The sequence below is a fragment of the Lissotriton helveticus genome, chromosome 5_1, assembly GCF_964261635.1.
Source record: "Lissotriton helveticus chromosome 5_1, aLisHel1.1, whole genome shotgun sequence".
NCBI classification, from domain to species: Eukaryota; Metazoa; Chordata; class Amphibia; order Caudata; family Salamandridae; genus Lissotriton; species Lissotriton helveticus.
Window position 1 is genome coordinate 730,192,774 of NC_136065.1, and position 27,256 is coordinate 730,220,029.

Consider the following 27,256-nt stretch of genomic DNA (forward strand, 5'->3'; position numbering starts at 1 on the left):
GTAGCTGGCTGGAGTTTGGTTCTTTCGAAAATTATGTGAATTGGTTAACAATATCACTTGTTTAGCTTTACTGTTCAATGCTTCACTTTACATTGTCTATTGCAATTAGGGCTCCAAGTTTTATGTTATTGTTTTCTGGTTTCCGTCTGTATTTATCCATATTTATTATGGGTTTTGTGATAAAAGTAAAGCTGAAACTGCTATATTTCCACATTTATTTCACAAATAAATATGCAGTCATGCTTGAATGCCTGCCAGGTTTCAGGAATATGAAAACCAGCAGAAGAAAAATCAATGGCTTATATGAAAATATGCACATTTCAGTATCAGTCTTGTGCATATTTACTGATGTTTAAGCCTCTTTATTAAAATTCCCTTCATTTTTAGCCCCTTTTCCTATCAATCCAAACAGTTATTGCCCTGGCAGTCAATGCAAAGTGTATTTAGAATCACTCAAAAAGCGCCAAATTTCTGTTTTTATTCACATTTAAAAATAAATACAGACAAGAAAATAAATGGTTTTCTGTCTGTATTTATCTGCAAAAATCAGTAAAAATGAAAAACAGGGAGTCTTAATTATAATTACCACGGGACTCCCGCCTTGACGACAGGGAAGATTAAAGCATTTGAATTCATGAAAGATAACAATTCTGGCGAACCAGAGTGTAGAGGTTACCTTGTTTTTTTCATCCACCCTGTAATGTAGGTGGCCCAGACATTCAGTTAATTAGTCCAGCCCCCTAATCAACTACAATCTGAGATAAAATCATATATAATTTGTATGTCTCAACAATAGCAGGACATTATTTATAAACACTTGTTTAGGGGTAGTGCACATACTTTTATGATATCTGTGATCCTACAGCACTACAAAGGTACCTTGACTTGGATGCCCAAAGTTTAAATTCATAGGTGCCGTTGTGAGAGAAGGATTAGATACCCATGATCAGGGTGATGTCTAAAATTCCCTATATGTTCTCACAAACTCCAATGTAATATGTTGTGACGTGCCATGTTGAAGGATCTTTGGATGGCAAGGATAGTCTTTCCACTGAAGTTGTCTGCTTGAAGGATAACATGGACATAATCACTGATGATTCTTTGTGCGATCTTGATACTTTTTGTGGGACTGAGTCTAAGAGCTGTCGTGTAAAAGGTCATATATTCAGGGGGAGTGTTTGGGGTGTGACATCCCCAAAATAATTGCATTCTTGGCTTGGTATTTTGGTCTGGAGGCCTTGAGTCGGGTCTGCTATGTCTATATTCGTTCTTCTCGTCAACCCAATTTCACTATGAGGTTTTAACTTATTAATTTTAGATCAGAACCTTCAATATAAATATTGACCTGTTTACCAAAAAGTAGTAAATCTGCAGCGTTTTCTTTTTTCTTTCCTTCTTCCTTTCATCCTCCATCCCTTTGATTCTCATCCACTGTTTCCTTGTCTTCTTATCCCTCCTCCCCCATATTTTCCCTTTCCTTTGACCTTATGTCCTTACATCCTGCTTTCTCAAATTTGCTTGAAAATGCACGATTTTTCTTCTTTTGGGGTTCGGGCTCGCTCGCTGCGCTCGCTACGGTGCTGTATGCAAATCACTTTGCGCCCCACCACTTTAAAATCTCACCCACCGCCCTTGAAATCAGGGTGCATAAAACACACCATACAAGTTACATTTCCTAGCACCTATATAAATCACATTAGGGCCTGGCGCCCATCAAACCTAATAGTCGCCCTGGCCAACTGGCCATCTCTAAGGGGCTCAAATGCCCTCTGTCCAAAAGTCAGGGGCGTGCTGCCATTGCAGCAGGAGTCAGGGGTGCGCAATTGCGCAAACCTAAACGTTGCAGCTGGCACTAAGTGCTGCGCAGCTGTGAAAGGATGGGGGCGAAGGAGTGCGTCTCACTCCCAACTTCAGCATATCCCCATATGAAAGAAAAACCTAAACGGTGCAGCTTCCCACTACTTGCTAAGCAGCTGGGAAAGTTGAAATGAGGCATGGGCTCTCAATGGCCCTCAAAACAAATATGCCCAATGTTGGAGCCATATGGGGCATTGAAACAAATAATGCAAAGTGTTGGAGCCACACGGGCTCTGTGAACAATACATTACCATGGAACGTGGCAGTTGCCCTCCAGCAAGCGGGGAAGCTGTAAATTACACTTGGGGCCCGGCACTACGGTGCCCTCTGGCCCCCATGGAGTTTGTAAATAAACTGGCCCACGTTGGAGTGGCCCTCTATCAGGCGGGCCACTCATGGAATGGGCACCGGCCAGCACCAACAAGGAGCGCGTTGGAGTCCCACTCGGGGACTCAGAAATTGAAAATCTTGCCCATCGCTAGAGCCACACGGGCTCTAAAAACCAAAGATGTCCCGCCATTGGAGCGGCCCGCAACTGCGGGCCCGCTCACCAAATTGGCACTGCGTGCCTACATCTGGCCTCCCCTCAGCCGTCTCAACTCACTGGCTCTTGGCAGGGGGAAAGCTCTCCACTTGGATGTGGCGGAGGCAGGGACCGGCAATGTGCCTCGCGCCCCCTCCGCGGGAATCCTGCTGCCGCGCTCGCGGGGCTCTCTCCATTCATGGGATCCCCGCTTCACCATGTGCTCAGCTTACCCGACCCCTGTCTCGGGACCGGGACTTTAGGATGGAGCCAGCGAGGCTCCAGGCTGCCTCCTTCTCTTCTGGCACCGAGGCTCCCCACAACTCATGGGAGCCCTGCGTAGGCCCGCCACTCTCGCGCCTTTTCCGGCCCAGCCGCATGCCCCGTCCACGTCACAGGCAGATTTGCCTGACTTCCGGGCGGCGGGGCAGCGGCGGCAATTTCTCTACTCCAGCACAATGAGGGGTAGGCTCCCTCTTCACAAAAAGTAGAAAGCGGGTTGGGCACCTGCCCAACCAAATAAAGGCAAAGTTTCGGGGTGGGCACCCGTGCATTAATAAAAAGGAAAGCGAATACGCAGGGTGGGCACCTGCTCAGTGAGATAAAAATAAGCGAGGTGGCACCCGCAATTAGGGCATCATGGGGAATCCCTATGATGAGGGTTCCCTCGCTCAGAGCTGCAGCGCAGCGCTGCACAGCCCCCGGGCTCTGCGAGGCCTCCGGGTAGTCACGCGCTATACAAGTGCAATTTTTCATTTCATTTCATTTCATTTCTCCTGCTCCTGGGGAAGCAAATCAACAGCGCGCCCAGTGCGCAGAAAGGCTGAATAGAGTCCTGGAGATCCTGGAGGAGGAAAAGCAGCAAAAGGGTCCAAAAGGAAAGGGTCTTCCAGGTCCAGGGGCAAGGCAGGGTCCAGGGAGGCAAGCCCTCATGGCAGCCCTCATGGCAGCCCCCACCTGGGCCCCAGCAGCAGCACGCCCCTGGCAGATTTGAGTCCAAGAACAAGAACAATTTCATGGGGTCACAGCCCCTATATTTATACTACATTTTCCTTTGTTTAAAGGTGCATGGTTTGGGGGAACCAGATACAACTGGTTCAGGGGAGCTTTGGAGCACTTTGTTTTGCTCAGCTCCTCTTCTTTTCACAGGACATGCCAGGGACATCAGACGTACCATAGGCGGTGGAGCAAGAATTGTGGAGGGAAGGCACGGCGCTAGTCAGGTCCCAGGTGCAACTCCTCCCTCCCATCTACATGCAGAGCTCCCTATTCACCACTGGGCAGACTTATCCTGGCTCCTGCAGCCATCCACATCAGCCAGCACCGGTCACTCATAAGCCAGACATGCAATTCACATCATGCAGGCAGACACACAGCACACAGAAATGCCAACTTCTAAAAGTGTCATTTCTAAAATAACCACAAGAAATCTGTACACACTATTGCGCAGCATTTATGCACACAAATTCGCACAAACTTGACCCTGTACTCCCCTCATATCAGGAATTACCATGGACACACATATCTCCCATGCAATCCATTGGGAGGGCAGGCCAGTCTCACCACACGCACTCAGAGAGCGCAAGCACTTTACACTGGGCCACAGTGCTAAAGTGCGCAGAGGCCTAAAATCACTACCACCATGTCAGAGCTTAAGGCAAAAAGTTCAGGGGCAAACCTACCAAAAAGGGCCAAGTCCAACATGTATGATTCCGGATTTGGTTGAGAAAGGTGTTGGTGAGGAAAAGGCTGGTACATTATAACAATAGTTCCCAGAAAGCAACTTCAGAACAGCCATTCATGCACTCTTACTCTCACATCTGGATGGTGACAATGCCCTGTTTCATGGCTCCCTACACTCCATTCTGGGTCCTCTTAAAAGCATCATACAAGCTCCAGCACTCCTCATCAAGGGAATAAACCATGACCGCATCATCACCCTGATGGAACTGCTCTGACTCCATTGGCTGGCCCGCACCACCTTCAAAACCAGCTGCATCATCTACGAAGCCATTAAGACCCGTGCCCCTGCCTATCTGGTTGACAAGCTCACCATTAATAGTGGAGTTCAGCACATATGAAGCCAGGCCACCTTCCAAATGGAGACAAAAACGTGAACAAAAAAAATAACAGGGCAAAAAGTCTTCTCCATCTATGCCCTTAATCGAACTACATCCCAGTATTCATCAGGACTGGCCCAACAATTATCTAGTTTAGAAATGAGCTGATGACGCAGCTCTTTAAAGAAGGCTACACCACAATGCAATAACTGTCCACTTTCAGAAACCAGCTACCCTTCAAAAGCTGCCTCTTTGACCCGATGTAAGGTTCTGCTGGCTTTTGGTTAAGTTCAGCTGTGTAATTTCACATACCTACATATGCAAGTGGTGTTATGGTGTCCAGCAGATTTGCGCGAGACAAAAAAAAATGAACATGGAGATTTGTAAATACACCATTTGGATTTAGGGCTGTTCCTTATACATTTGCATCCCAATGATAGAGCTTCTAAGTTTACAGGATCAAAGAGAAGTGAAATGCAAATACAAAGTCCCCCTGAGCACACTTTCAATCTTTTATAGTATCCAACAAAAGCTTGATCCAGGTCCAGTTTTTATTTGCAATCTTCACATCACAATGCAGCCAGGTAGTTTGTTTACACAGAGGTTGATCTTAATGTTTTCAAATGCAGAAAAATGCCAACATGTGTTTCGTTGTGCAGTATAATGCACAGTAGACTTCTTCAGGGCCTATAGTTCAAAGTATGTCTGCTTGTAACTTTATGTAACATTCAAAAGGTAGACAGTCCAAATCGTAGTATTATTGGTACTTCAGAAACCTTTTCTTGCCAGTTCAGTAGACATTTGAGAACATTAAGCTCAACCTCTGTATAAAGAAGCAAACTACCTGGATGCATTGTGATGTGAAGTTTACAAATAAAAACTGGACCTGGATCAAGAGATTGTTGGATACTATAAAAGATTGAAAGTGTGTTCAGGGGGACTTTGTATTTGTATATTTTTCCCCTCAATTGAGTAGATCAATTTGGTTGAAGTGGTAACCAACCTTCTCTCCCTTAAAAGCAGCACGTTTTTGAATATTTGTTGATATACGAAACCCTAAAATTTGTGAGCACCCAAGGATAGATTTCCTGGTTACCAAAGCATTTAAGTATAGAAGTGAAATGCATTTTTTAAGCTTAATACATTTCTGCTGAGTGGTGGAAAAAACATTACCAAAACAAAAAATACATGGGTTTCAGTGGTGAAAGGCTTCTTATTAGAATCACAGAATAGCAGCTACTCTATACTGTATGCACGGATTTATTGTGCATATACCTGTATATATTTTGCAAATGTGTATATACACACAGACACAGAGACATACATGCGTTTTCTATTTTTTGGAAATCACTTTTCAAATACATCAGGAAATTAAAAAGACCCCTTGTACTTTATAAATGTGAGACATTTTCATGCGTCTAAATTTCAATGGCTGTGCTATACCTTTTTCACTAAATAAATGGAACTATGAGACTTTAACCGCCTGTTACAAAAGTATTGACATGTGGAAATTAAGTTTCTTTCAAATTCACCTGTCCTACAAAGCTGAGATGACGATTTTAGAAATTAAAAGCTCCATAAAAAATAACAGTAAAAAGCAAAATGTGTCAAGGACATTCTTGTTTATCCATGTCGACTGTTCTATTCTTCACGTTGGCGCAACAGGGTGCGCACTGTGTCAGTTACAATGGGGAACAGCCGAGATAGACAGATTAGATTGTTAAGTTGGAATGTCAATGGCCTGGGGAACAAACTCAAACGCAGCATAGTCTTACAACACGTCAAACGTCACTCCCTCGAGGTGGTTCTCCTCCAGGAGACACACCTGGTTGGCAACTCCTGTAGGGCGCTGGATAGGTGGGGCTACAGACTGGTGGCACACTCTGGATTTAGCACTGGATACTGCGATTTGGGTGTCCGGATTAAGATAGCCTTCCTGTTCTCTGTTCAGCGCACATGGGTCGATGACATGGGAAGGTATGTGGCTTTGTCCGGCCAATGGGAGGGCTCAACCCTTAACCTAGTGACGGTGTATGTCCCACCAGGACTGCAGAGTCTGACGTTTAAGGACCTAGGCATTCTCTTACTCTCACTCCCCGCGGGTCGATTAGTATTGGGTGGGAACTTTAACAAAGTGGTCTCAGGAAACCTAGACCGCCACCCCCTCGGGACATCGGACAGTCCCAGAGATGGCTCCCTGACTTTCTTAAAGCGATGGGACTGGTGGACCTGTGGCGTGCACTACACCCTGACACTGCACAATACACGTTCTATTCAGGCGCACGCAGTAGTTTCTCCCGTCTCGACTATCTGTTGGCCCCTGCCGCCCTGCTAACAGAGACACAGGCAATTAGGTACATGGCAAAGGGCATCTCAGACAATTCCCCGCTCTGGGCACACCTAGTCCTGAGGGGTGGACAGGTTGGGAGGGTTGCGCCCATTAACCCTTGGTATCGCCGTAACCTCGCTGTCAAGAAACTATCGTCAACTACTTTTGTGACAATGAGGGTACGGTCCAGTCTGCACAGGTACTCTGGGAGGCATTAAAGGCAGTGCTCAGGGGACAGGCTCTGTCCTCGATCACTAAGATTCGAAAGGACAAGGTCAAAGAACTGATCCCGGTGGAGGGCGAGATCAGCCACCTCGAAGATACGGAGGCGGAAGGTCCCACACCGGAGACGCTCCATACCATACAGCTGAACCGGGATGAGTATAGGAACATTGCCACGGACATGCCCAAAACACTGGGGAGGGGAAAAGGCTGGCAGACTTTACGACCTAGGGACAAGGCTGGGAAACTGTTGGCCTGGCTGGATAAGAAAGAACTGGCCAATAGGTTGGTCCCGGAATTGATGGACGAGGAGGGACGCACAATAACTGATCCACAAGCAATCGCGAATACGTTTGCTGACTACTACAGCTCCGTATATAGGTCGACTTCCAGCTTCTCCGCTACAGAATCAGAGCAGCTCCTCCGGGATATCCGGATGTCGGCTCTCACAGTGGCTGAAAGAGATGCACTTGACAGTGTACTCACAGACAACTAACTGGCGCAAGCTATCCGTAGCCTTGGTACCGGCAAGGCATCAGGTCCTAATGGACTACCGATCGAGCTGTACAAACTGAAACTGGACGCTATTGCTCCCCACCTGCGCAATATGTTCAACTTGAGCCGAAAAGAGGGACTTCTGCCCTACGACCAGCATGTAGCAACTCTGGTGATGATATACAAGGCCGGTAAGCCCAAAAATTGCCCCTCTTACTATAGGCCCATCTCCCTATTAAACGCAGAACCCAAAATCCTAGCTAAGGTGCTGGCAAACCGCCGGGTACGAGTAATCTGTAATCTTATACATCCTGACAAATTGGGCTTCATGCCCCTCCGCAATACGGTGCTAAACTTATGGCGCCTTCATTGCGTCCTGGGTAGATTGACACCATTCAAGAGGCGGCGGTGGTGGTGGTTTCACTGGATGCCTCGATGGCGTTTAACACTCTGGAGTGGTCGTATCTCTTTGCGGTCCTGACTAAACTTGACTTCAGCCCTGGTTTAATTGGCTGGGTGCGGCTCTTGTATTCTGAGCCCCTGGTGCAGGTAGTAGTAGTCAACAACAAAAAGTCAGGGGTGACCTCTTTGGCTCTCCTTTTTGCCCTGTCCTTGGAGCCCCTGGCGGTGTGGATCCGTTGGAGTCCGTCAATTCGAGGGCTCAAGTGAACGGCAGGATGGGAGGATCACATTTCACTTTATGCAGATGACATCCTCTTATTTTTGGCCTCCCCCAAGTCCTCCATACGAGATGTCCTAGCCATTTTTACTGTTTTCGGGAGGTACTTGGGTTATAGAATCAACTGGAGCAAGTCTCTGCTGTACGTTCTCAGCGGGGACCCCCCTCCCTTACCCCCAAATTATACCATGCAAATAGCAAGCGAGGGTTTCCGTAATTTGGGTATCTTTATCACGGCTGACCCCAGGCTCCGATATGAGCGTAATCTACTCCCCCCGCCGGTGAGGCTTAAGCGTGATGTCGCCGTTTGGAAGCAACTTCCGCTCTCGCTTCTGGGGAGGGTGGCATTATTCAAAATGATGTCACTGCCGCGCTTCCTGTACGCCCTGCAAAATTCCCTTGACTTAGATCCAGCCACCTATTTTAGAGAGATAGAAGCCCTGCAAAGAAACTTGTGAGAGGGTAAGCCTCGGATTGCGCTACAGAAATTGGTCCTGGGTTGGTACAATGGGGGTATCGGTCTGCCAGACATAAAGAGATAGTACTGGGCTGCACATCTAACGGCCATAAATCACTGTGTATATAAACCTGGAGATGATCCTGCCTACAGGATGGACAAATGGTTACTCCCGGGGGTACATACTACAGAGCACTATACTCCAGACCCCGCAAGTATCACCTTAAGGGCCCAACTAAACATTCAGTGGCTGTGTGGCGTACGGCGAGCAGGAGCCTGGGTTGGGATGGGAAACTTTCGCAGGCAACTCCCTTGTGGGACTCGGAAAAGCTGGGCACTCTGGGGACCACCAAGGGGTTCGACAAATGGGATCTGATCGGGATCGCTACTGTTGAACACCTGTGGAAAAACGGGGAGGTGATAACGTTCACTGACTTACAGCTAAACTACGACCTTGCAGACTCGGAGCACTTCCAATATCTGCAAGTTCGACACACACTACAGTCGAACCTACCCAAAGACACCTCCTTATCGGACGCCTCACCACTAGAGGACAGACTACTTGATACACACTTACCAGATGGGGGTTATATCTCTGAAATACAAAAAGTTGGTTAACAACACACCGGATCCCCTGACACTCCTGAGACAGCGTTTGGAGGGAGGTGGGCTTGAGAAAGATGATGTGGAGTGGCAGAAGGATTTGGCCTCCCCAAAGGAGGTTGCCATCTCATCTAGACTGTGCCTGGTTCAATTAAAGATCCTTCACAGGATATATGTTCCAGGCCAACACTGGTTAAAATGAGTAGGATGGATGAGGGTGATTGTAGGCGAGGATGTGGACAGAGTGGCTCATTTATGCACATATCATGGGAGTGCCCCCTCATTCAGTCCCATTGGTCGAGAGTGCTAGAATGTATGAGTCGGTGTCAGGAGTAGTCATACGGCCGGAGGCAAAGAGATGCCTATTACATATTAATATTTGGGAGCCCACCGACCTCATTAGTATAGTTAAGATATGGGCTACGCTGGGCCAAATGATAGCTAAGCGTAACATAGCGCAGTCATGGAGGGCGAGGGAGCCACCCGGGGTGAACTCCTTGAAAAATAACATGGACTGGTGCATGTTCAGAGAAAAAACAATGTATGTCTCCCGTGGATGCCCTAGAAAAAGGTCCATTATTTGGAAAAAATGTAATAATTATCGTGGATGTATTTATACCCCCACCCGACTCTGTTTCAGACAACCAATTTACACCATAATCCCAGTTGCCACGGATTGTGATTTGTATTTTTGTACCTATGTAAGCTTTAAGACTCGAAGTGTGCATGTAAGTATCTCTAATGCCTTGCATTGTCGACTTTTTGGATGGTTAATAAAAAGAATGATTAAATAAAGAAAATAAAAAAAGTTAAAAGAAACATGGGGTTTTACAATTGCACAAAGTCATAGCAACACCACGCCAGACTGCAACAATGTTATACAGCATTTTTTGTCATTTGAAACAGTCATACGGATTATATACAACTCATCATAACATAAAACCGTAAGAAATTGACTTAGGAACGTGGCAACTTAGAGTCCCACTTGGGAAACTGCATGCTTCAAATAATAGGATTATACACTTGAAGCAGTTACAATAAGGAGATAAGCCATCATATTACTTTACAGCATTTTTTATTAGAAATACATTTTAGAAAGGAAAATCATACAATTAGATATTTATTCGTTATCCTCGTGTCAAAAAGATAAGACTTATTTAGAAGATCTGCGTTGCTGCTGCTGTAGACTGGTGAACTAAAGGTCATAGAAAAAATATAATGTCAAGAATCAAAAGTTACATTTGAGGCATTTATACAGTGCAAGGCCACCTTTTATCACTTTTCTCATTTTTAAACATTTTAATGAAGTTTCAGTTCCGGAATGAGACTTCTGCATCACAAAGGCAGCAATGAAGCTAGAAATTCTAAGGTAACACATACACCTAGACACACAAACAGTAATTTTTTCATTCTTCCTTTCAAAATGTGTAATTATATATGGGTCTGAACATAAATAAACATGCTTTAATGTATAAATATTCTGGAAGAAAACTTCTCAAAAGCAGAGAGACATACATTAGCTTTCGTGCAAGGAAACGGCACTGGATCATTACATACTATGTATATATGTAAGCATTTCAAGTACATGTAGTTAGGAAGTAAAAGCAAATATGCATTATAAAAGTGGCAGCGTAATAAAATTCCAGTGTTTTGAGCAATCTCTTCGTATTTATATGTATACATACACAGGCTTGCAGTATGGTAAAATAAATGCAGCAGAGTAAGTTCCAGGAAGACAATTATAATGGAGATTTGGTCTTTTCTCTTCTTACAAAGTGCTGCAATCTTTATTCTGCTTATACCGTTTCGATAGCCTTAAATTTCAGGCTGCTCAGCAGTAGCCTGTGGTTCTGGGGATTCAAACCGCTGGTGGAAGTTTGTTCTTTTTTTCAATTTCTCAGGAGCTTTCCTCCATAAGATGATCTCCTATTAAAAACACAACAATGTGATGAATTAACAAGTACAAAAAGTGAGTCATTAAGAAAGTTATACTGGGTTCCCTTTTCCTTCACAAATGACAAATTGTTGATGGCAATGCCTATCAGCATAACATCATACATTAATTTGTTATACTCAACAGGACCCATAGTCTCAACTGGTCATTTTCGGAAAGTTAGGCAGGTATGTCTCATATGAATACTATGCACCCAACACCACTCTGGATGGCCACTGTTTCAGGTGAGAACATATACAGCAAGGCTAGTTCATTAGGTTCATAATTAATCCCTAGGTGATTGGGTCAATGAGGATTTGTGGACTGTCCTCTGAGTCACTGCCTTACACATTAAAATGTACAGATATTGGAAGGGAAAGGAGGGAGATAGTTGCCTGGCAGGCTCTTAACATCTGATATCAAAGGCTATTCCACACTAGATATCAAATTTAGACACATTTTTACCTTTTCAAGTTGCGCCACAAGGGCACAAACCCCAACAATCATATACATTGAGCAGCAACTATGCAGCCAATGATGTTGAATTGAGAAAAATAAATACATACGTTAAAAAGAGATGTCAAGCTTTGTGCAGAGGGAAGCTCACGCAAACATAAAATGCTACAAAGGTTAAGGGAAATCAGTCACTCTGCCAAACTCATCACTCCAATTTATGTGCTACCATCAAATAGAACAGAGTTTCAGAGATTTGCATTTGTAATGACAGGCAATTCCACACAATAACAAAGCTGTAAATAACCGAGAAAACAAAGCAATCAAATGTAGTGCCACAGGAGAACAAAACTCAGCAATCAGCAGTATAAGCATTAGCAGAAGAAGCAGCACAATCAGAATAAGCTCAAGCAAAATAGATCTTAATGTGACACCACAGCTAGACAACTAGGAAAATCGGGCATGATCATCATCCCCAACAAAGAGGATATGTGAATGAACTTTATGCCAAGACTGTGTTGATACAGGACTACCAAGAATGCTTGCAGACAAAAAGAACGCATCGCCCTAGTCTGATAATCTGAATAGCTATACAAGGATTCCTATGGACACACTATTGATCTGATCCAAAATAAAAGGTGACACATGCAACAAAATAAAGCAATTGTCTACACTAGAGCAGACTTGAATGATAAAAACCCGAAAGAACTCAAAGACATCAAAGGTGCCCTGAAACGCACAAAACCTGAACCACAATACCAAAATTTCCAATTAAATTTTGATGTGAACATAAATATAGACTAAATAGTGCAGAAAACCAAATCCTTACAAGACCTGGCTCAGAGCACGAACTGTAACACAGACATCATGCAGAACGAATATTGGGCAATAGAAAAGACTTAAGAGAACATACACTAAGAATAACAGAAGTAAGAATAGTTATTATTGACGATGAGAAGGTTGTCAGACGCAAATAGGGGGCTCTCTCAGCCAAACTGTAACACTTGAAAAAACCTCTCTGGATTAGAGGGCAGGAACAGCAGAGGAAATATTAAAATATTTGGTCTGCTGGAAAGTTCAGAAGGACATGCGATTTCCAGTACAGCATTGCAGAAAACCTTGATTCCAAAGTTACTAGGCATCATCTTTGAGATAGACGTTGAGATTATGAGAGAATGCCCTCAAACTCTCTTCTGGTAAAACAACAACAGAAAAATTAAAGTCCATGAAACAGCCAAGGCTGATCTTCAAACCACTACTCCATAGTCACACTGAAAAACTCTGGGCACAAATGAGAAAAATTGACCTTCAAGTGGAATGGTACAAACGTGGAATCACCCAAAGAGAGAAACAGTCTCATGTAGAAAAGTTTTTTTTTTAGCACTAAGAAAAAGTTTATGGATCTATCCTTTCTCTTCTCCTTTGTTGATCGATCAAGATTTAATATCCTGCACAAAAACAAACTTATGATTTACCATGACCACTTCAACTTGCAAACCTTCATCTCGAACATTTCACAAAGCTGGAGTAGACTCCAGTGCTGGACGCACAGCTGAGCACAAAAATAATATTGCAGAGTATCTCTTTTGTGACAGGATAAAAATTGAAGAAGTGGAATAAAACATTGTGGAATACTAAGAATAAAATTCACTGAAAGAAGATAAATGTGTTGAAAGTCTTGCATGATTTTTGCGCTCAGCTGTGCCTCCGGGACTGGAGTCCACTCCAGCTTTTGATGATGTTTCGTAACACGTGGTAGTAGGGCAGACCACAGTTCCGGGCTGCACGAATAAGGATTAAAATGGATAAACTTTTGCTGAAAAAGAAAACTGGAAGACTCGTGCGCACTTGGACACCCCCCTTTTATGTAATAATTTGATACAGAACATTCACCAATATGTATTGAATTATTGGGTACCTGAATAAAGATTTGTTCTTCTACAATAATACAGAGTACATGTTAAGGGTTGTTTATGTAAAGTTATTTAATGGTTGTAATATCAGTTTATGTGTTGGCTGACTAGACAGTTATATAGATGATTTCTTCTACAGGAATGCAGATTATATGTTATCAGCGGATAAACATTTTAACTTTAAATATGAATAAGCTATTATTCTTCCTTCTCTAAGAGCCTTACTTTAAAGCTTTTTAAGGTAACTGATATCCTCAAATGTAATGATCTAATTCCTACTGATGTTCTTTCTATAAAACCGTTATCCAGATTATTATAGATATGATTTCTGAAAGTGAAGGTTGTTTATCACTAAAATCAGTCTTAGCACTAGACCCAAACTTCTTATGTTGCGCACCTGTTAATGTCAGCGCAAATAGGCAAGTGGTCTAGTGCTCCTGAAAGATTGTTGAGCTTTGCTCTTTAGGGCGCCAAACTCGAATTAAAGTCTGAAAATAATGATGCAACATTATTGAAGTTACGTGTTGCAAGTCTAGCAGAAAGTAACGTCCTACTTCACTCATACGCTTTGCTGAGTTAACTGCTATATCTTGTTGATTTCTAGAGGCTTTCGGTGCCCCAGCATCTACAGAGGGGGTGGAAGGAAAGGTTCCTAATCTCCAATCCCAGTTCTCTCTTGGAGGAATCTCCATTGAAGTCATAAGCACAGAATAGTCCTGCTCATGTGAGGGGATCCCAGATCACTTCATAATACATCTTAAGTGTTAGAGAATGATTGTAAAAACACTTCAAATCCATAATATTGTGCAGCTTATACAAAGCCTATAATGGGCAATTTCTTCAGATTGCATTTAAAAAGGGTAATGAATACCTATGTACATAGACATTTAAAGCCAAATAATTGGTACATAGCTATATGTTTATTTAAATCTCTTTCACAAATCTTTTTCAAAAAGAAAGACAAAGAAAAAGAGAACGGAGTAGCCTTCTAGGTTGACTTTATGTAAATGTGAAAACATTGTCTGTGCCTTTAAGGGCCCAGAGACCACGAGTATCCTATCATCCCTGGTATTTGCTTCAGTTCTTTTTGCCGAGATGTGGCAGTGTCATACTGGTCCAATTAATATTTTCTGTCATCTCCACCAGGGAGACGGGAGGGTTGCTTCAATTGTGATCCCCATGACAGAGAACTGGGATTACAGGTAAGAAACCATTCCTTCTCCCTCAGGTGACATCCATTGATAGTCATAAGCACCGAATAGAGTACAAAGCCCATTCCCACCCAAGGGTGGTGAAAAAGACAGAAGAAACAACTGATCGACTAATCAAATCAAATCAAAATTTTGGTTTATTCGGTTTTTTAATTCAGCACACAAAAAAAACATAAAAGCACAGTTTTACAATTATAGATCACATTACTATACAATATTTCATTAAAAAAAGTCATCTAAAAGTTGACACAGCAGTTAAGAGTTTAAAAATAGTGAAAAAAGAAGGCCTAGCAGCATATTTTAAATGGGGCAAAATTCATAGATGTTTCCTACCTTGATCGTGCGCTTCAAAAATAGGGCGATATATCTCACAAAACAATCATTATCTGAGAGCTGCACTGCAAGATAGGCCGGGCGACATTGCCTCATACCCCATAATTTCAATATTGGTTTGATCCACCTCTTCCTCTGTTCCAAATAAAATTTACAGAACAGGACTACATGGATTGATGTTTGCGGGGAGACTCCGTCACAGGGGCAATTTGTTAAGATTTTGGACCAAGAATTTATGGTCGGAAAGCTTACCAACCAGTGGAATACATAGAGTCTAAGATGTGTAAGAACAAATCTATTGTACCCACTTGATGTATAGGCTAAATAAGGTTGCATGCCGATGGTAGACAGCATCATTTGGTTGGTTTGGACCGTCGGCCGTGATGCCTCAATGTCTAATCTATTTGCCTCTATATGGGTCATGCATTGTTTTTTCAAAGCCTTTCTAGAGATAGAACCCATCGAAGAAGGATTGTTGTAATATTCTGGCTGGCCCAAATTGGACATAAAAACCTTTATGTACTTTAACGACCTGGTCTCTAATGCATGTTCTAGTTTAAGGCTATCCCTTAATACATTGCGATTGAAAGTGGTTTTAGTCGAGGACCAGATCCGGTGCCGTAACAGAGCTGGTCTCACCTACATTTCTCTGGCGGCATGTCGGGGGAGTGAGGCCGGGCAGAAGGGTAGCTGACACCATGGGCTAGTAGTGGCATCCATGGCCCACCCTTAACTAGTCACTGACATCATTGTTCCCTCATTTTCATCCCCTTATAGGGTTCTTACTTTTGAAGTTCCCTTACACGGGAGGAGACCGAGGAGGCAACCCTTTTGAACTTAGTAGGGTGAGCTTGAGTTCCTTTATGCAAGAGCACCTCTTTTCTTGGTGTGAGTCCTGATCAGTGACCAATACTGTCGCTCACCCAACTCTACACTGTTGTTTTTAACGTTGGTCCACTATGCACGTACCATACAGACTGTGCGCTATGCTTGAGATATGACTGATTGTCTTCTTCTTCTACAGTAAATTTCTGTTCAGAATTGATTTTAAGGTTTCCTTGACTTGTGTTGCACCCTCTTCTTCTTTTTTTGTCACCCCATTCCAGGAATTTATGACAGGACCTCCGGCCTGCCATTGAATATCGTGTGGATTAGGTAGTATTGGCCTAACACACTGTGTAGATAGTTTTTAATTTTTAGGTCCTGACGAATTACACTGCATCACTTTGAGCACTAAGCATGAAACATGTTGACCATTAGGTAGAGAGCACTTCCCTGGATCTATGTACCGGATAGTGACCTCTCCTATTTTCTTTTAACAAGGTAGTTAGCCACGCCATTAAAATTGCAGAGTGGACTACCTAACCTTTTTTTAACACTTTCACCACTCCCCGGCATCTACACCCCACCTAGGGCCCTCACACCCAAGCACCAATTGGCAGGACAGAAGATCTCCGACAAAGAGCCCCTTTTTAGGGAGCCTGTCAGACATTGCACCGCCAGTTTGACGAGGAGCAAAACCCAAATGATGAAGCATGACACCTAGCTTGCTGGGTGTGTGAGGGTTTTAGTCCCGAAAGGGGGATTCCCCCTCCCTTTCCCTTTCATGCACTGGGACCTGGTCCCAACATCCCGTGACAATACAGTGGTGCAACACTGTCTTTGGGGAACTGCGTACCCTTCTTTGTTTTCTGAGTTACAGGGCTTGTACGCTGGACCCCGGTAAAAATAGCCCTCTCTGTCCCTCCCTTTTGTTGATTGCATAGGAGATGTGGCAGAGTCCTTCTTCTTAACAGGCACTGCAGGTGTAGGTGATGTGTCTGACTTCCTCTTACTGTGTCGTGTAGTGGATACATGACCAGTCTTTGGGTCAATGTAGATCTTCTTTTGTAGAAGATCAGGTTGGAAAAGGTCTTCTCCTTGCGGAACCTTTCCCGGCGCCGATTTTTTTCGGTTCAGGCGTGGTTGCTGCTTCTCTTTAGCCTTAGAAGTTGTTACTGTGTCCTCTGGCGTAGATTTCGGCACCGAAGGTATTGTTTTCGGAGTCGTAGGCTGTCTCGAGGGCTTGTGCGCATCGGAATCAGGCCTGGTAGGTTTCGGTACCGAAGATATTAGCTTCGTAGTAGAAGCAGGTCTCGTCGGCGTCGAGGCGTCAGACGCTGGCTTCATAGTTTTGTCTTTAGAAGTCGACGGTTTCAGAGCCGGGACTTCTTTCGGTTTCGGTGCCGAGGGAGCTGGTGGGATCGGCACGTGCAGCTTGCTCGGTAAGGAGCTACCGGAAGGCTTGAGTATTTTCTTTGGAGCCGGGCTCGAAGGCGGGGCTTTCGAAGTGATTTTTCGGTCGCGACTGGGCCCCGGAGGCGGAGTGTTGACCTTTGCCTTCGATTTGGGTGCTGGGTATGGGGCAGTAGTACTCACGAGCTGACCCGATGGTATGGAGTCATCGGAGTCGTCTGCCCCGGATACGATTTGGAAATCGTCTGAATCTTCTTCGGTGACGAGCGGAACATCTTCATCAAAGATATCCACCGGTTCCGAAGTCGATCTCTGCATGTCGTGTCGACGGGCCCTCCGATCTCGAATGGTCTTCTTGGATCGAAAGGATGCACAGGCTGTACAACTGGATTTGTCGTGTTCTGGCGATAAGCACAAGTTACAGACCTTGTGATGGTTACTGTGTGGAAACTTTGCTCCACACTCAGGGCATCTTATGAATGGCATCCTTTCCATGAGGTGTAGGCTTCACGGCATGGATAGGCCCAACGGCCCGCGTCGACGACTGGAATCGAGCTGATTGAGTCGAGTCGATGTTTATCGATATCGAAAGTAGTTTGAATACGTTTTTTCGCGTCGAAGTACTTGAAAAGTAGATTTCGAACCGGAGCGGAAAAGTTTCATCCGAACCCAGTGGCTGAAAAAAACAATCTAAGGATGGAGCCATGCCGCCCATGCGCACTATCGTCCAAGGGAGGAGTCACCTATCTCTTGACTACAAAAGACTTCTTCCAAGACGACAACAACGTGCAATCATCCGAGCCCAACACCAGGTGGTGATCTAATGCTAAGTGTACAATCTGCAGCTCATATGCCTCTAACACATATCTACAAAGAGAAGTCCTCGTTCTTTCAAGCCCGACTTGACCACTTTAGAAACAGACCTAAAGAACTTTTCAACATCATTAAACAGAAAACCTATTCCTTCTACTACACTCCTCCAACGATTCTGTCAAGCGCTGTGAGAAATGCGCTAAACAATGCAACCTGAAAAATAATGCAAAACAATGCAACGTGGACCAAGTTTGAAGCTATCTCTGAAGAATGCACCAAAATTCTTGCATCCATGAATCCGACATCACACAAACGTCCCCCTTCCCTCATCCCTTGTCAAAAACCAAAGACACGCCATCTCTCCAACATGGACTAAAATCATTAACTCCTCCTTAACCAGCGGCTTGATACCAGCCTCACTTAAACTTAGTCAAGTCAACCCCTCATCAAAAATCCAGACGCTGACCAGAACGACATTAACCACTACAGACCCATAACTAAACTCCCTCTCCTGGCCAAAACTATGGAGAAATGTGTGCTCTCAACTCAACAGCCACAATGAAAAAATTCGACCTTCACAACACCTTCCAACCCGAGTTCAGGAACGGCGAGCCTGAACAACTGCATTTCCCGATCTTTTGAATTAACCTACCAATGCTATCTCCGAACTTTACATTTTCCTACTCCATTGAATGTTGTCTGCAAACACTGCTGTTAACCAGTCAACTCAACCATCGTTTACATATTATCATGTTTGACCATTGTCTTTAATATTTTCCCTATATATTGTCTGTAAATGTTTCTCAGCATTAAATGCACAGCAATTTGATACCCTCCGGTCAAGTTGGCACTATGTAAAACTCTTAAAACAAATAAATAGGGTGATGTGATGCTTTGCAACAAATATGTAATTAATGAATAACCTATTATTTAAGGGGATGCCTTCCAGCAGCCATCTGAGACCAGCTGTTTACCTATTTTGGGATAGCTACTCTCCCTGTCGCGACAGTAAACCAACTTTTGCCTTGCCGGGAGGAATCGTGTCTTTTTTTATTATTACAGTTTCCCTGCAACATATGTGAGTTAATGGGACCAGAAAAAGAATTAAAATCGCCTTCCGGTGTTACCCTATTTGCTTTATTCTTGGGGCCCTCTTTGGTGGTTTAAAAACAGAGTGAGACAGTAGAGGACTGGTGTTTGGGTTGCTTGTGTTCCGTTCAGAGAGGACCTGGCCTGGCAGTTTGGGCTGGACTGTTCCGATTGCATCAGGGTGAAAGACTGATTTGCACATGGCTGGGTGCAAACTGAGATGCCACAGTGTAAAAAATAACGATGGACTGGGATGCAGCCTGAGTGATTTCCAGTAGCTGAGATTAATTCCAGCATTCCATTCATTACTTTTTTGTATGCTATAGTATGATCAATTTAACAGCTTCTCTTTTATAATGTGCCAATCTATGTATTCCATACTTTAGTGCTGAATAGAATAGGTCAATGGTTTTCAATTCGTTTCAGCCACCCACTCAGGTCTCCACAGGACAAAGGTTGATATTTTTAACCACCTAGAAAAACATGTACAAATATATACAAATGGTGCACTTACTCTTATTGTGTAAACCACAAAATCAAATGATTATTTTGAACCATCATATAAAGATTTGTATACGTCCAAATAGGTTTTAAAGTGCAAGCTCCCAACTTAAAATAGTTTGAGGCTCATATTGTTTCGGGAGTTTTATATAGCGCGAACTAAACCCGAAGGTATAAGACCACTTTACACGAGCACTGTTTCAGACGGACATATTCATTTTTTTTGGTTAGGCACAGGGAGATTTAGTGATTTGCCCAGAATCACAGGATGTTGAGCGTCTTGGTTGAGACTTGAACCCGGTTCCCCAGCTCCGAGGTCGACCGCTCTAGCTATTAGGCTACATATTGACTATCATGACTGTCAGTTGTGACAAATTTCACTCTTGCATATTGAATTATTAACGATTTGTGCCTATAGGCTTCGGTCTGTTTATATACAAGTACGGTTTTCAAGCATAATTTTTCTCAAATGGACTTTAAATTTATGCTTACATTTGTTCCACGAGAATCAGGTACTGAGCACTTGAGGGTCTTTAGATATTTCACAGACAATTATGAAAATGTCTTTGATGTACATGTCATGAGTGTAACTGCATAAATATCTCAACCAGCTGACAGAACTTCTACTGACATCAATACTTGCACTTCATTCTTCTGACTGCCGAAGAGGAGGTGAAAAAAGGTTTTAAAAAAGCTACAATTGTTTCTGTATTTTTCACTTTTTGCCCATTCTCCTTCTATAATTTCATTTATATATTTTACCTGTATAACCTCAAATTTGTTAACATCATGGTCCATTAGCAAGGGCAGTCAACATTCATATTTAGTTTCGCTGCGATTTTTTAAAATGTTTTAACAGACCTACTACAAGATATCTCAGAGCAGATATGCTGAGTCAGTCCAGCTTGTGTGCGTGCATTCACCAGGGGCTAGCATGCTGCTAGAAATGACAGACAACTTATTTTTTTTAAGACAAACTTCTTCCAATTTGAAACATACCAGTTTCTGTTCCTTCTTGTACTGCCAGCAAGAAAACTAGGGCGCTCTTAATTGTCAACATGATTCTAGGGAAAATGCATGAGTACATACTTGTCAACAACTCTTATAACAGCCTGCCACATGGTGGCACTGTTTGTTTAATTTTGTTTGGAGCATAACATTTATTTAATAAATAAATATACATTAACATACTAATGCCAGTCCCCCGAAGCTATAATAATAGCTTAGGCGGCATGTATTAGTAATTTTTAATGTATATTTAAAGTCTGAATTTTCGCACTTGTATGGGTGTGATGGCTGGATATGATGGTACTGTCATTTGCTGTGCTAGTGGGGGCAACGGGTGGTGCAAGCTGCAGCGGCCTCCTGACAAGGGTTTGGCACTTATTTTTTGTGTTTACAAATTAGGTATTGGGTATGCCTATCGGGCAGGAGAGATGCATACTTTGGACTTTTTATTTTATTTTTATTAACCAACATGTGCTTGTTTACTCTTCATATTCTCAATTTCATAAAACAAAGGATGGCTATCAGTTGCAGTCACTAATCCAGAAATTGAAAAATTCAAAAAGGTCAGTTCTGCAACTGGAAATGACATAATGCAAAGTGATACTGAATGCATTTTGTGTCTGGAATATTTCAAAAATTACCTTTTTAACATGGATACAACTCACATTCATTACACATCATTTTTTTTACACTGGCTTGATAGGTGAAACTAATTTGGGAAGAGCCCACACAGTATAATCTTAGACCGATGCTGTAAGTGTGCTTGCCATTTACAGACTCATGTTTACCCAACGAGTAAATACAGCTAATACACACTGAAATGAAAAAATAAGTATACCGTCTTAAGATGTACTTAAGATTCTTTGGTAAGACATATCTGACTTTATGTAGTCCTCAACGTTACATAACAATTATCTCAAATTTTTACTTTGTCATTATTTATTGAAGACGAAAGCTACAACCCCTCCCCCCCAAAACGCACAGGCATCAAAGCCTTTGACTCCATCCATGGGTTCATTCAGCGACAACATTTACACTGGTGGCTACCATGGGGGTGGGGAGCAGACTTATCATGTGGCTCCTATTTTTTTAAGGGCTGGCTTGTGTATTGATGTGAGGAAAATAAAGAGTTACAAGGATAATGTTACTAACCCAGTAAGCATCTGTTCTTGACATTTAGAGCTGTAGATTCACATGCATTGCATTCTCCTGCCATTTAGTGTTGGGTTCAGATGTTTGCAAGTTGTTTTACTTCGAAGAAGTCTTTCCAGTCATGAGGTAACAGACTCCTCCTTTTGGTGATAGTGCGCATGGGCATCAACTCTATTATTAGATTGTCTTCCCACAGAGGGTGAGAATGGAAGTGTAGAATGGAGATGTCCATGCATATGTATATAAAGTTAGAGAGAACTGCAACAGTACAGGTACCCCGGGAGGCGGGTGGGCGCATGTGAATCTACAGCTCTACATGCCAAGAACAGATGCTTACAGGGTAAGTAACATTATCCTTTCGAGGCATGTGAGCTGTAGATCACATGCTTTGCATAGACTATACAGCTGTATTCTCCCAAAACGGTGGCTAACCTGTAGCTGTTGCAGTTGTCTGAAAAAGTGTTCTAAGTACTGCCTGGCCCACATTAGCTTGTTGTCTTGCTAACACATCTACACAATAATGTTTCGTGAATGTGGGTGGTGTAGATCATGTTGCAGCCTTACAAATGTCAACTATGGGGATGTTGACTAAGAAAGCCATAGTAGATCCTATTTTGTGAGTGAAATGCGCTCTAGGGGGTATTTTTAAAGTTCTCTTTGCTTTTGCATAACAAGTCTAAATACATTTAGCAATTCATCTAGCAATACCGGATTTGGATATAGGATTGCCCTGGTGAGGTGGAGCAAAAGCAACCAAAAGTTGTTTAGTCTTACGAAATGGCTTTGCTTTTCTACCATCTAAAGTGTGTAGAGCTTGTTCTGGCACTGAATCTGGTTGAGGAAAAAACACAGGTAACTCAACCAATTGATTGATGTGAAAGGCAGAAACTACTTTAGGTAGAAATTTAGGGTTGGTACAAAGAACCACTTTGTCTTTGTGAAGATGGAAAAAGGGTTCTTCTATGGTTAGTGCCTGTAACTCACCCACTCTCCTCAGTGAAGTAATTGCAATGAGGAGAAATTGCAGTTCAAATTTATGCATGGGTTCAAAAGGTGGGCCCATTACTCATGTGAGGACTATGTTAAGATTCCACACTGGGGCAGGTGGAAGTCTTAGGCGTATAACTCTTTTAGTACTTCCATAAAAGCTTTGGTAACTGGTACTCTAAAGAGGGATAAGTGTTGCCTATTTGGTAAATACGCAGCTATGGCAGCGAGATGTAGGCGGATAGAAGTGTAAGCTAATTCTGACCGCTGCAAGTATAACAAATAACTAATGATATTTTGTACGGTAGCATCAAAAGGATTGATATTATTACAATAGCTGCATAACAAGCTCTTGTATTAGGTGTTCTGGCCTCTCTAATAATGTTCATACAGTCTGGTGTAAGATTCAGATAACCAAACTCTATGACTTCAGGAGCCAGATGACTAGGTTGAGTTCTTTGGGATCTGGATGTCTGATTTCTCCATGGCTCTGTGTGAGGAGATTGGATGTGTGATGCAGCTTTTGATGTGGAACTCCTGATAGCTCCAACAAGGTTGTGAACCAAGGTTGATGGGCCCATGTGGAAGCTACTAAAATCAGTGTGAAGGATGTTTGCCTGAGTTACCGAACCACTGATGGAATGAGAGGTGGAAAAACATAGGCAAATATCCCTGACCAGTGCATCCATAGTGCATTGCCTTTGGAGAGCGGGTGTAGATACCTGGAGGCGAAGTTTGGGCATTTTGTGTTTTCATGTGTGGCGAAAAGATCTATTCGAGGAAACCCTCAACTTTGAAAGTATGGGAGGAGAACTTAAGGGTGAAGTTCCCACTCGTGGATTTGCTGCCTCGGTCTGCTGAGAAGGTCAGCAATCTGATTGTTTACTCATGGGAGGTGTTCTGCTTGGAGATAGATTTTGTGATGTATGGGCCCATTTCCAAATGTCTTGAGGTAGGTGTGACAGTTGGAGAGAGTGTGTCCCCTTGTTTTTGTATATAATACATAGCTGTCAAGTTGTTGGTGCGGAACAGGACCGCTTTGTCTACAAGGTGAGTTTGAAAGGCTTTGAGCGCTAGAAATACTGCTAGCAGCTCTAGATGATATAAGTGGAGAGCTTTTTTGCTTTTGACTCCGTAAGCCTTAAATTGTGTCATTCTGGAGATGAGCTCCCCAACCAGTGAGGTCTGTTGTTAGTATTATCTGTTAAACAGGGTATATGAAGGGCCTTCCTTTTGACACATTTTCTATGTTTCACTACTGCAGAGAGAGACAAGTACGGCGGTTTACCAACACTAGATGGGTTAAGATACCCTGCAACTGGTTCCACTGACTTGCTAAGCATTCCTGAAGGGGAGGCATGTGAAGCCTGGCATGGGGAACAATCATGATGCAAGAGGCCATAATTCCCAGCATCTGCATATACACTAGAGCCGATAGTGAGTGAGAGGGCTGAAACTGAAGAATTAGAGCCTGAATATTGCGAATTCTGGCTGCATTGGGGAAAGCCAAAGCTCTTTGAGTATCTTAAGTAGCTCGTAGATAGTTTTGAGTGTTGGAAGGTTGAAGATCCAACTTCAACACATTGACTGTAAACCCCAGTTGGTGCAGTAACAGCAGTATTATGCGAGTGTGATGGAGACACTTTAGGTACATACTGGTTTCGATGAGCCAGTCGTCCAAGAAGGGGAAGGCACGAATGTGTTGTATTCGTAGGTGAGCAGCGACTACTCCTAGACATTTTGTAAATACTCAGGGGGCAGTGGCGACTCCGAAGAGGAGTCCTTTAAACTGGTAATGCTGCCACACTACCACAAATCTGAGAATGTTGTGAAGAGCTGGATGTACTGGAATGTGGAAATACACATTCTTTAAGTCTAGAGTAGACAAAGTCGCCCTGCTGTAGAAGTGGGAGCACTTATTGAAGCGTCACCATATGAAAATGATCTGATTGTATGTAAATATTTAATTATCTGAGGTCTATAATAGGTCTGAGAGAACCATCCTTTTTGAGTATGAAAAAGTAAAGGGACGAAATGAATGCATACCCCTGGTATTGTAGTGATATGGGCTCTATCAATCAATCAATCAATCAAGAAATTTATATAGCGCGCTACTCACCCGGAGGGTCTCAAGGCGCAGGGGGGGTCTGCTACTGCTCGAACAGCCAGGTCTTGAGTTGCTTCCTGAAGGAGAGGTGGTCTTGGGTCTGTCGGAGGTGGATGGGGAGGGTGTTCCATGTCTTGGCTTGCACGTTAGGAGATGGATCTTCCTCCCATGGTGGCTCTTCGGATGCGTGGGACGGCGGCGAGGGCGTGGCTGGTTGATCGAAGCTGGCGGGTGGGAGTGTAGAAGGTCAGGCGGTTGTTGAGGTACCTGGGGCCCAGGTCGTGGAGAGCCTTGTGTGCATGGGTGAGAAGTCGGAATGTGATTCTCTTGTTGACGGGGAGCCAGTGCAGGTCTCTCAGGTGCCCGGAGATGTGGCTGTGCCGGGGGATGTCCAGGATGAGTCGTGCGGAGGCGTTCTGGATGCATTGGAGTCTCTTCTGTAGTTTGGCTGTGGTTCCGGTGTAGAGGGTGTTTCCGTAGTCCAGACGGCTGGTGACGAGAGCCTGGGTGACCGTTTTCCTGGTTTCGGTGGGGATCCATCGGAAGATCTTACGGAGCATGCGTGGGATGTTGAAGCATGACGAGGAGACGGCATTGACTGGTCTGGTCATCGAGAGGGAGGAGTCCAGGATGAAGCCCAGGTTGCGTGCGTGGTCCGTTGGTTTGGGTGCGCTGCCTTTAGTAGAAGAGACTGAACCTCTTTTCTTGAGGAGGTGTAGATGCGCTGGTGACATTTTGTGTGAACGTAGGGGAATGTTGGGAAGAGTGTTGGTAAGCTCCAGGCAATACCCAGGACAGATAATTCCTAGCACCCTTTTGTCTGTAGTTATTGATTGCCAAACGGGTAGGAATTGTGAAAGACGCCCCCCGACAGGTGTTAAATGATCGGGAGTGTAGGCAAGTCACTGCTTGTTCTTTGAGGGGTATGTGCGTGTGTTGGAACCTCTACCTCTGCCATGGTTGCCTCTGTATCCTCCTCTAAAGAAACCCCAGGAAACAGAGGGCTTTGTACGGTGTAGAATCAGTGTCTGTAGAGATTTTCTTGCAACCCCCACGGTAGAAGGTGCGCCAAAAGGCACCATGACTAGGAGGGTACTGAAGAGTTCCCATAGATTTTGCCACGTCGGTATCCTTTTCTATTTTCTCTAAAGATGTGTCTACTAAAGGACCAAAGAGGTGCTGTTTGTCAAATGGTGGGTTAAGAATAGAAGCTTGAACTTCTGGATTAAACGCTGAAATTCTTAGCCATGCATGTCTTCTAAGTCTCTAGCCGCAGTGCCAGCTGCATCTAACGCACACCTAATGGAAGAATTAGAGATGAGCTTTCCCTCTTGTACTAGGTCTTGAGCTCTGGAACTATGCTCACCAGGCAGGAATTGGAGCAATTGCTTCATTTCGTCCCAATGTGCTCTAACATACCTGGCTAAAAGAGCCTGGGTATTAGCAATGCACCAGTCATTTGCAGCTTGGGAGGTTACTCTCTTTCCAGAGGCGTCTATCAGCTTAGACTCTTTGTCTGAGGTGGAGCATCTCCTGACGTCTGAGAATTGGCCCGTTAACGGGCATTAGAAACCACTATATAGTCGAACGATAACTGGCCCTAGATGAAAACTGGGTCTGATGGTGCAGGTTTATATTTTTTGTTTATCCTGGGGGTAAGAATACGTGCATGAACAGGATCCTTAAATATGTCATCCACATATCTTAACATACCTTTGAGCATTCCGGAGTGTGTCTGTGGATCTTTGGGAACTACTAACAGTTTCAAACAGGAAATCCTCCTCTAGGGATTCTTTATGTAATTGTACCCCATGATATTCAACAGCTCTGCTTAATAGCTCTAGGTAACCTACGTTGTCATCTGGTGGAGAAGGTTAGGTAGGATAAAGGTCATGATCATTATCTGTGGGAGAGTCTGTATTATAATCTTTCCAGGGGTCTGCAGGTGAAGAATCATTGCCCCCATCCCCATCGTCCTGATCATCAGGTGTATGTGGTGGTGTCCAATTAGTAGGAGTAATGAGCAAATGCTGTGTTTCTGTGAAAGGAGGTAATGGAGGAGGAGGAGGAGAAGTGTTAGTACCAACATGTTTCCTTTTTAAAGGAATGTGATAGGCTTCCTCTGATTCAGATTTGCGTTTGAGTGGCAATTTGGCCGCAATATGTCAAGTTTTTTGATTAATGTAAAGCTCCTTTTGTTTCGCGTCTTGTTTTGAAGGTGGTACGTCAAAACGGGGCTCCTTTGGTGGTACTGAAGCATCTTTATGTTTCAGTGCTGTGGTTTTCGGTGCTGGTG

The 27,256-nt window shown here is 43.7% G+C and overlaps 1 protein-coding gene across 1 annotated transcript in view; it reads right to left on the reverse strand.

Moving 5' to 3' along the window:
• Positions 1–10,283: 10,283 nt before the first annotated feature.
• VPS26A (VPS26 retromer complex component A) overlaps positions 10,284–27,256 on the reverse strand; it is a 260,399-nt gene continuing 243,426 nt past the window's right edge. Inside the window, exon 9 of the mRNA XM_078643202.1 lies at positions 10,284–11,151. Within this exon, the coding sequence (XP_078499328.1) occupies positions 11,041–11,151 (111 nt within the window). The 3' untranslated portion in view covers positions 10,284–11,040. The remainder of the gene's footprint in view (positions 11,152–27,256) is intronic.